The sequence below is a fragment of the Ochotona curzoniae genome, unplaced genomic scaffold (assembly GCF_017591425.1).
Source record: "Ochotona curzoniae isolate NIBS_2020 unplaced genomic scaffold, NIBS_Ocur_1.0 scaffold_1037, whole genome shotgun sequence".
Taxonomy (NCBI): domain Eukaryota; kingdom Metazoa; phylum Chordata; class Mammalia; order Lagomorpha; family Ochotonidae; genus Ochotona; species Ochotona curzoniae.
Window position 1 is genome coordinate 31,978,778 of NW_024467083.1, and position 8,585 is coordinate 31,987,362.

The window sequence follows — 8,585 nt, forward strand, 5'->3', positions numbered from 1 at the left end:
TGCCCAGGTGCCTGAATCATTTGAGATGGAGAATCCAATTATAAACGTGGAGGTGCACAGGACAAGGACAGGGCCAAGACAGAGTCCAGAGCTAGAGGAGGCTGGGATTGGAGCAGGGGGACAAGATCCCAACAGGAAGCAGGAGGGAAGTGATTGGATTTGCCTGAGTGCTGTGCAGTCTCCATCCCAGGGCTAGCCAGGACCCGGCAGCCAAAGGACATCTCCAAGATGACTCTGAAACGTGCATCCAGAGCTCAGGTGTGCATGGCAACCTCAGTTCCATCAGCAGAGACACCTCCACCAAGGGCAGAGGGAGGAAGCTGGAGCTCTCCACCACTCGGGCTTGAAAACCACTTCCCCCAGGGAGGAAGAAGGGCACACCCACTTGAGTCACAGATGAGTCCCGTGGTGAGTGCTTAGCCTCAAGGAAGACGTCCTTGGCTCTCACCTCCAGACCCAAACCCTGCTCTTGCTGTTACTGAACTGCGTGTGCATTGTTGATCTCCCACGACCTAGAAAGGTCAGCTTCTCCCACCTTAAGAAGACCCAGCCAAGGCCACATGGCAGCCCAGGGCCTTGAGATGCCTGCAAGAGACCACGGCTGGGTCTCTCTCACCACTCCTACCCTTCACAGGAGGTTCTGGTATGTGCCCAGTACTCGCAGAGCACCCTATACCAGGCTTTCCTTGCAGAGGATACCACGCTTTCTCACCCCAATCTTCCTGACTCATCACCAGAAACCAAAACAGGCAGGGATACCCAGAAGGACTTACCAAGGAGAGCGCCAGCCCAGAGACTCCTGGCAGCACACACAGCCTCCCAGCCCCTGCTCACACCTTTATTGCTGCCTCCCAGTCCCCAGGAGCCCTGGGGGCGGGAGGAAAGGGGGCCAGTGAGGATGTGTCAGGGACACCAGGAGACCAGGTCAGAATCTCCAGGGCAGGGCATGGGGAGAAGCCTCTCTGCCAGTTTCCCTTTCTTGTTTACAAAATGTGCGGTGGTCACACACACTTCTTTAATCCTAGAAACTTGAGGCTTGCTGCTCAGAATTAAAATTGGCAACCTGATTGAACCCCAGAAAGCCTAGGTCCCTACACAGGGTGTGCACCATGTCCCCCGCCATTCTCCACATGGTGATTTTTCTCACCCGTCAAGGGCATGGTCAGGGACATCCATCAGCCAGTGTCGGGAGGGTTTACAAAACTTCACATGAGTGATTTTCTGTCAACCTCACCAATCGCATGCAAAAGAATTGTTGGAGTTCGGACAGGGAGGAACTAGTTGAGGGGACAAGGTGACACGGTGAGGGCAAGAACCTGAGATGGGGATGGAACTGGGGTTTGGGTTTAGAGCAGTCATGGGTGGGGTCGGCAGCCAGCATCCCCCAGGGACACTCAGGTGTTGCCCAGTGCGGGGATGACAGCAGAGTCAGAGCAGGACTGTGAGCCTGGGGTCTGCTGCTGTCCCTCTATGCCCCACCCCCAGCTGACAAAGGCTGGTTGCTAGGCAGCAGGAGTTTCTTTCCAAAGAGAGAGCAGCCCAGGAGGCTCCAGGGAGGACAGTGTCTGCTGGGAGGAGAGGGGAGAACACGAACTTCCTCCTGGACCAACATGCTACCCAAGTCTCTGGGGTCCGACTCGGGGAATAGCTGAGTCACCACCTCCTCCTCTGAGAGTTGAGGGGGAAAGCCTGGTGTGATGAGAAGTCAGGGGGACCCAACGCTCCAAGCCCCATGCAGGGTCCAGGCAGAGCCTGAGACTCACTTCAGCATCTGCGGGCACCACCAGCATCCCGCCTTCCCCAAGCATGGCGCCTCCTGGGCTTCAGTCTCACTCCCATCTTTCTCCCTCTTTCCTTCGGAGGTCCTTTCCTTCTCTGCCTGTGAGCAGAGCCCGTAGGTCCAAAAGCCACCTGCTATCCTTCCATGCTGCCCTTCCTGACGCATCTCCCCCTGTGGTGTGAAGGTGGTAGGGAAGCCTAGACCCCCCAGTGTCAGAACTAAATGCCAGCCCACTACACTCTGCACTCTGGCCTAATGTTCCCTCCAACCTCGTGACTCAGCCCTGTTCTCTTCCCACCAGACCCCATCCAGGAGCAACTGTGATCTTCCCATTGTCCCAGCCCCAGTGCAAATGCCTGCCAGTGGCAAGATTGGGAGGAGCTGGGAAGAATGACTGGGCTGGCTCAGAATCACAGCCAAGGCCTTCCACGTCTCTGGTGGTCCCTTTCCCTGTCTGGGCCCCTCCCTAGTCCACTGTGTCACACGCATGCCTGCACACACATATGCACACACACACATACACACACGCTTAGTCACCCCTCATTGCTCCCAGCCTGCACTCCTGGACCACCCACAAGCCTGCAGCTCGAGGCTGAGCACCCACAGCCCAACCCCCTACACACCCATCCCTCAGACCCCATTCCACAGCCCCAGAATCACGCACACCATGAGCCTTGTAGGAGCTAAGACTCTTTATTAAGCTTGCTTAGCATGGTACCCATGTCTGAAGGGGGCCAGGGTAAGACACGTACCCACCACCGACTGGGAAGAATAAACACCACCTCCCTGTCTCGGGCCAGCCCCAGCGGCATCCGAGGAGCATTCACTTCTTCCTGGGCTGCTTATCCGGGAATCCTTCAAAGAACTCATTGCACATCATGGCGATGCAGGACAGGAAGACGCAGTACTCCTGGAAGTCCACCTCGTTGTCCTGGTTGCTGTCCAAGTTGTTCATCAGCTTCTCAAAGGCAGCTTCGTCTCTTCTTTTCTGGAGGTAGAAAGCAGAAGCCCTGGGGGTAAAGCTGAGGCTAGACCGTGTTGGCACCCGCAGCATTGGTAGGTAGGGGGCCCAGCTTCAGGCTCCAACCCTCAGGGCCACACGGGGCTGAGGAGGCTCCGTGAGTGAGGAGGTCTGAGGGTCTAGTGCAGGTGTATAATGAAGTGACCACACGGCTTCCCTTGAGGTTGTCCTCATGAGCCAATGAGGTAATCATCCTGAATGCGTATACGAGGGTACTGCAAAGGGTTTGTAGAGACAGAACTATATTTAGAGGTTCATTTATTCATTTGGAAGGCAGAGTTACAGAGGGAAACAGAGAGACAGAGAGATCTTCCATCTGCCTGGTCACTCCCCAAATGCCAGGGCTGGGCCAGGTTGAAGCCAGGAACCTGAGCTCCACCTGGGTCTTCCGCATGAGTGACAGGGGCCCAAGTCTCTGGGCCATCTTTCTTGGCACTTGAGACTGGAAGCAGAGCACCAGGGACTTGACCCAGTGCCCACATGGGGTGCTGGTGTTGTAGATGATGGCTTAACCTGAGGAGCCCAGAAATGGGATTTTAAAATAAGCTGATTTTACTGCAAAAATGTTTGAAATCGGGCCCGGCGCGGTGGCGCAAGTGGTTAAGGTCCTCACCTAGCACGCCCGGGATCCCATATGGGCGCCGGTTCTAATCCCGGCAGCCCCGCTTCCTTTCCAGCTCCCTGCTTGTGGCCCGGGAAAGCAGTCCAGGACGGCCCAAAGCTTTGGGACCCTGCACCCGCGTGGGAGACCCGAAAGAGGCTCCTGGCTTCGGATAGGCATAGTATTGGCCCGTTGCGCTCACTTGGGGAGTGAATCATCGGATGGAAGATCTTCCTCTCTGTCTCTCCTCTCTGTATATCCGCCTTTCCAATCAAAAAATAATAAAAATAAATCTAAGAAAAAAAAATGTTTGAAATCCATGCTTATCAAAACTCTCCAAAGCATTCATAGAAAATGTGTATGATCTTCAAAACTATGAACTTGCAAATTTTGCACAAAATAAACTTGCTTTTTCACTCGACTTTCCATGTCCTTTTTGCAGCATCCTCCGGTAAACTGTGAGAAGTTTGGTGAATGTGTAAAATGTTGTTGGGTGGGAAACGCCTGTAGGTGTGTGTGTTGTCTCCACACCTGTGTCTTCTCATCCGTGAGCCCAAACCGAAACTCGGGCACTTGCCCACTGGGGTGGAGAATGGGCAGAGTGGGCGGTCCTGACACAGACCACACTTTGGCACACGGACCACTCTCCAAGTGTTGTTGCTCCTTCCCTTGAGACCCTAGTAGCGCATTTGTCTTAAAACCTCCCTCTTCTGGCTCAGCCTTTTCTTTGCTGGGGGCCTGGAAGTGAGAGGTGGACATCCTCCCAACATTGGCCCCCACCCCAGGCAAGTGGAGTAGGCTCTCTGTCTCCCCAACTTCCTCACCCAGAGAGAAGCACCAGACTTTGTCAATACCCCTCGAAAGTTTCCGAGACACTCAGAGCCTGTGCCCCACTGTGGGCAGTGTGTGCTCCCTGGCAGGACCCACTCACCCCCAAGAAGCTGGGCAGTTCACGGGTCAGCAGCTCCTTCAGCTCCGCCTTGTTGAGCTTGAACTTGTCTCCCTCTTTCCCCGAGTACTTGTGGAAGGTGGACACCATCACATCCAGGGCTTTCTCCAGGGGGTACGCCATGGCAGCTGTCAGGATCTGAGGGCAGGAGGCATGGGGCGTCCCAGTCTCCCCACTGCCTAGCCACAGGGGTGCAGAATGCGCCTATTGCACTGCCATCCCTCAAGGGGCCCTTGGGCAGTCAACTGCAATCCCCCCGGGAGGCACCCAGAGAGGTGTTCACAGCTGCCAGCAAGAAGCGGGTACATGATGGGAGACACATCCTGGGGAATGCAGACTTTTTACGGGCCCTGGACACTGAATCTGGGGATCCAGACAGTAAGTTCCAGGCCTACCCCCTAATGTATGCCTTGGCCTCCCCTCCTCCATCCACTCTATCCCGCCATCCCTTCCACCCCCACAACACAGCCACAAAGGCTGCCCCAGCCCATGCTGCTCCCTCCCAGCACTGGGTGTGGCAGCTGGAGGTCTGCCCAGAGGCCTGTAGCGGAAAAAACCAGCTGCTTAGCACCAAGCCCATTGTTGGAAGGGGCCAGGGAGGTAGCCAAGGCAGGGGTGCCCAGGGCAGATGCCAGGCCAAGCTCTCCCAGCCTTAGCTCTGTGTGCTGAGTGGAGGTTCACGGGGCAGAAGCATACAAAAGCGCTCAGTTGCCTTTTTCCTTCACTTTCTGCATCTGAACATGCACACAGTGCCTTGGGCAGCACAGCAAACCCAAGCCAGGGTGCACATCCACAGCTCACACTCACACACACACACTCACAACATGTGCATGCACACAAACACCACACCACTCCACACACAAGCCTGGTTTCTCAGACAGGCTCACCCTGTTGCACACTTTCCTGCTTCCTTCTCTCTTCCCACACACGTGTGGGCACACATGTCCCACCCCAGGGCCTGCACATCTGGATCCATTCAGCACAGCTGGCCCCTTCTTCCACCCAGCTTCAGCCTGGGACACCCCTTGCGTGCCAGTCAGGCCCACACACCACAACTCACCAAGCCGAGAGAGGAAGTGCTGAGGAGAGAGGAAGAGTGGGGAGAGCCCAGAGGTCTGACTATTTATACCCCGGGCAGGCCCTGCCCATGGCAAGGGGATGGGGGGAGCGGACGCTGCCCTCCTGCTCTGTGCTGGTGTGGTGTGTGCATGCGCATCCTCTCCACTGCCCCAGCTGGGGAACAAGGCTTCCTGACCCAGCCAGGCATCTGTGGGCAGTGGGTGTGTCCCAGTGGGTGCTGGGGGTCGGATGGAGTTGGCACACGCCCAGGGGGAAGGGAGCAGTCAGTGCTGGAGGCTGCAGGGTGGGTGAAGGAGTCCCACTTGCCATTACAGAGGGAGAAGCAGGGGTGGTTTTTGGCAGGTGGGAGAAGGCTCAGGTGTGTAGGAGAAACAGTTGTGGGTTGAACAGGGTGATGGAGTGGGGTGGGAAGGAGGCGTGGGGCTTGTGATGGCATCAGGAAAGGGCGTTGGGTGCAGAGGCAGAAGTGAAATGGGAGAAAATGGGGAGCTGGTGGGGAAACTGCATTAGGATGGGGCAGCATGGAGACTGAGGACTGTGTGAGGGGCAGCATGGGGGCTCAAGGCCCTTGGGGGAGGTCTCAGGCAGGGGTTTGCTTTAAGCGACCCCCTATTCCCTGCTGTCTCCACTACAGGGTCCCCTCCCCAACTGGGAGTAAACACCTCAGACACCCTAATCCTATTAGTGCTGCTCTTTGGACTCCCACAGCCCCAGGCAGGGAACAAACACTCCACCCCACCCTCCTCCTGCTCAGAGCATCCGGTCACAGTCACGAGGTCTAGGATCCAGTCTCCTGGCCCTTGGGACCTCAAGCTGCCCTCCTGCCCTGCTTGATGGCCAGGGGATTGGCGGAGGGGGGGACTTTTCGCTCTAAGAACCAAGAGACGATGGAGCAGCAGGCGCCTGTGCTGGTTGCAGCCATTGCATCTCTGCAGGCTCTGAAGCCGCTCCCCTCCATAGACAGCAGAGCTCTGACTCCTTCAGCACCGTCTCCCCTCCCCTTCTCTAGTGGACAAAGCCAGAGGGGAGCACAAAGCTGGCAGCAGGGCTGTGTCCCAAGACACCCCTCCTCCCGCCCCGCCCCAGCTCTCAGAAGAACCAAAGGGAGCCACATGGTCACAGTTCTTTATTAGGAGCTGAAAGGCCCAAGCCCTTGTGGGCTCACTGGCACATTCCACACTGGATCTCCAGGGCCCATGGCACATCCCGCTGCCTCCTTCTGCTGCACAGACAAGATGACTGGGCTGGCCAGGGGCTAGGGCAGGAGCTGCCTCACCAGCTGGGCACCCAGGTTCTCTAACAGGTGTGAACTGGGCAGTCCCATTTGAAGCAGGTGGGGGAAAGAGCAGGGAAGGGAGTGTAGGAGTCAGTTGGGCAGAGCCTGCCCTGTCCTCTGCAGCACTGCAGGCTACTGGGAGCAGGAGGGCTCCAGAGGACAGTCCTTGAAGTACTCATGGCAGTAGAGACAGAGGCAGGAGAGTGCACGCAGGAACTCGGCAAAGTCCACCTCACAGTCCTTGTTGGTGTCCAGAAGGCTCATGAACTTGCTGTAGTCACACTCCCGAGACTCGGTCTGTGATGGTGAGGGGGAAGGAAGACAATCAGGGTGAGTGGTGTAGACCCACCTCATACGACCGACTTCCTCCCTCTGCCGGTCCAACCCACACCCTCCTTGAGTGCCAACCTCAGGTCCCAACCACACCCAACTCTCCTTCCCCAGATCACTTCGTGAGCACCTGTCATATTCCACTGAGAGCCTACTGTGTGCTGGGTATCCTTCCCAGTGCTCTCCCTCAAGCCTCCCAGCAGTTCCTCCGGGCAGCAGGTGTGCAGATGGTGATGGCGATACCATTTGACAGAGGAGAACTGCTCTCCCTAGCATGCACACACACACTCACACACTCAACTCATTCACAAACACTAATACACGCACACACACACACTCATACTCACACACACACACTCACAGATTCCCTCTTTCTGTCTTAGGGCTCTCTGAGGGTCCCATGTGTGTCACCCCATGGGGAGGAGATGCTGCTCACCGGGGTCCAGGAGGGCAGCTCCTTCTGCAGCAGTTCCTTGAGCTCCGACTGGCTGAGCTTGTACTTGTCCCCGCAGCGCCCTGCATACTCCTGGAAGGTGCATATCACCGCAACTATTGCCTGCTCCAGGGGTCTGGCCATCCTCACTGCCACAGACAAAAGTGTGATCCAGAGCCCAGGTCCAGGACAGCCCCCCTGCCCACCATACCCTTGATATTTTCTGAGAGACTTTTCCCATACCTGTCATAACTCAGCTCCAGGCCCAGGACACCTCCCCATGACCTGACTGCACCTGCTCCTCCTGATTCACCTCCCTGCTGGCCTCAGGGTCATGCACCTAGACAGAGGCCTCATGTCCCTAATGTCATTGCAAGTCCTTAGAGAGAGGTGTCCCCAACTCCACTTGCACCCCCACAGTGGGGCTCTCTCCCACCTTAGCTACACCAGCAGTGGCTCTGTCTTTCACCTGACCCAACCCGAGGCCCTGGAAGCTTCTTGCCCTGCAAGATCCCAGGCCCCTCTTGCGTTCAGGGTCTCCCATGATGTGGAGGCATGGGATCCCTGCTCAGGGCAGGTGTAAGAGGAGGCCCACCACCGCGCCGTGCCTGCCTACCTCCACCCAAGGAAGCTACAGTCAAAGGGAAAACCGGGATCTACTGTGCAACCCTGCCTGGGTCTTTTATCCTCTCTGGCTCCCAGCGGCCTCATCTGGCTCATCCTAGCTCACAAGGCCCCAGCTCCATGGTGTTTTGAGTTAGCCAGCAGCAGTAAGGTAGCCAGCCACCATAGAGTTTCCCCTACGCTGGTGAGTTGCCCTAGGAGTCAGGAGGAGGTGGCAGGCTCTCTAAGGGACACCTGTTCTGTGAGCCGAGAAGCCCTTCCCAGAGTCTCCCCATTGACTCTCACACTCCAAGTCTCCCCATGCGTGGCCTGGGAAACCCTCCCCAGGCAGCCTGGAGAGCCAGAGTTTCCACATGACTCAGTGACTCACTCCTGATCCCCAAGGAAGGGAGGGAGGCCTGCCACACAGCTCAGGCCTGCTGAGCCTCCGTCCCTGACGCCTCGCTGACGTCTGCCAGGGCTCTGCTGTGAGTGAATGGCAGGGAAGGGGG

General features: G+C 57.0%; 2 protein-coding genes across 2 annotated transcripts; both read right to left on the reverse strand.

Moving 5' to 3' along the window:
- Positions 1-2,457: 2,457 nt before the first annotated feature.
- LOC121168396 (protein S100-A4-like) lies at positions 2,458-5,496 on the reverse strand. Its single transcript, XM_040998475.1, has 3 exons — positions 5,412-5,496; positions 4,334-4,489; positions 2,458-2,768 (listed from the first exon to the last, which is right to left on the reverse strand). The coding sequence occupies exons 2-3, from the start codon at positions 4,472-4,474 to the stop codon at positions 2,604-2,606; spliced, it is 306 nt and encodes a 101-aa protein (XP_040854409.1). The 5' UTR covers positions 4,475-4,489; positions 5,412-5,496; the 3' UTR covers positions 2,458-2,603.
- A 1,201-nt stretch (positions 5,497-6,697) lies between these two features.
- Positions 6,698-7,614, reverse strand: LOC121168833 (protein S100-A3-like). Its single transcript, XM_040999233.1, has 2 exons — positions 7,474-7,614; positions 6,698-7,004 (listed from the first exon to the last, which is right to left on the reverse strand). Exons 1-2 carry the CDS (start codon positions 7,612-7,614, stop codon positions 6,840-6,842), a joined length of 306 nt encoding a protein of 101 aa, XP_040855167.1. The 3' UTR covers positions 6,698-6,839.
- Positions 7,615-8,585: the final 971 nt, after the last annotated feature.

Excerpts from the sequence above, each read along its gene's own strand:
- LOC121168396 (XM_040998475.1), bottom strand. The coding sequence starts at position 4,474 with ATGGCGTACCCCCTGGAGAAAGCCCTGGATGTGATGGTGTCCACCTTC. Across the intron at positions 2,769-4,333 it reads AACTGCCCAGCTTCTTGGGG|AAAAGAAGAGACGAAGCTGC; the intron begins GTGAGTGGGTCC and ends TTCTACCTCCAG.
- LOC121168833 (XM_040999233.1), bottom strand. The coding sequence starts at position 7,614 with ATGGCCAGACCCCTGGAGCAGGCAATAGTTGCGGTGATATGCACCTTC. Across the intron at positions 7,005-7,473 it reads AGCTGCCCTCCTGGACCCCG|ACCGAGTCTCGGGAGTGTGA; the intron begins GTGAGCAGCATC and ends TCACCATCACAG.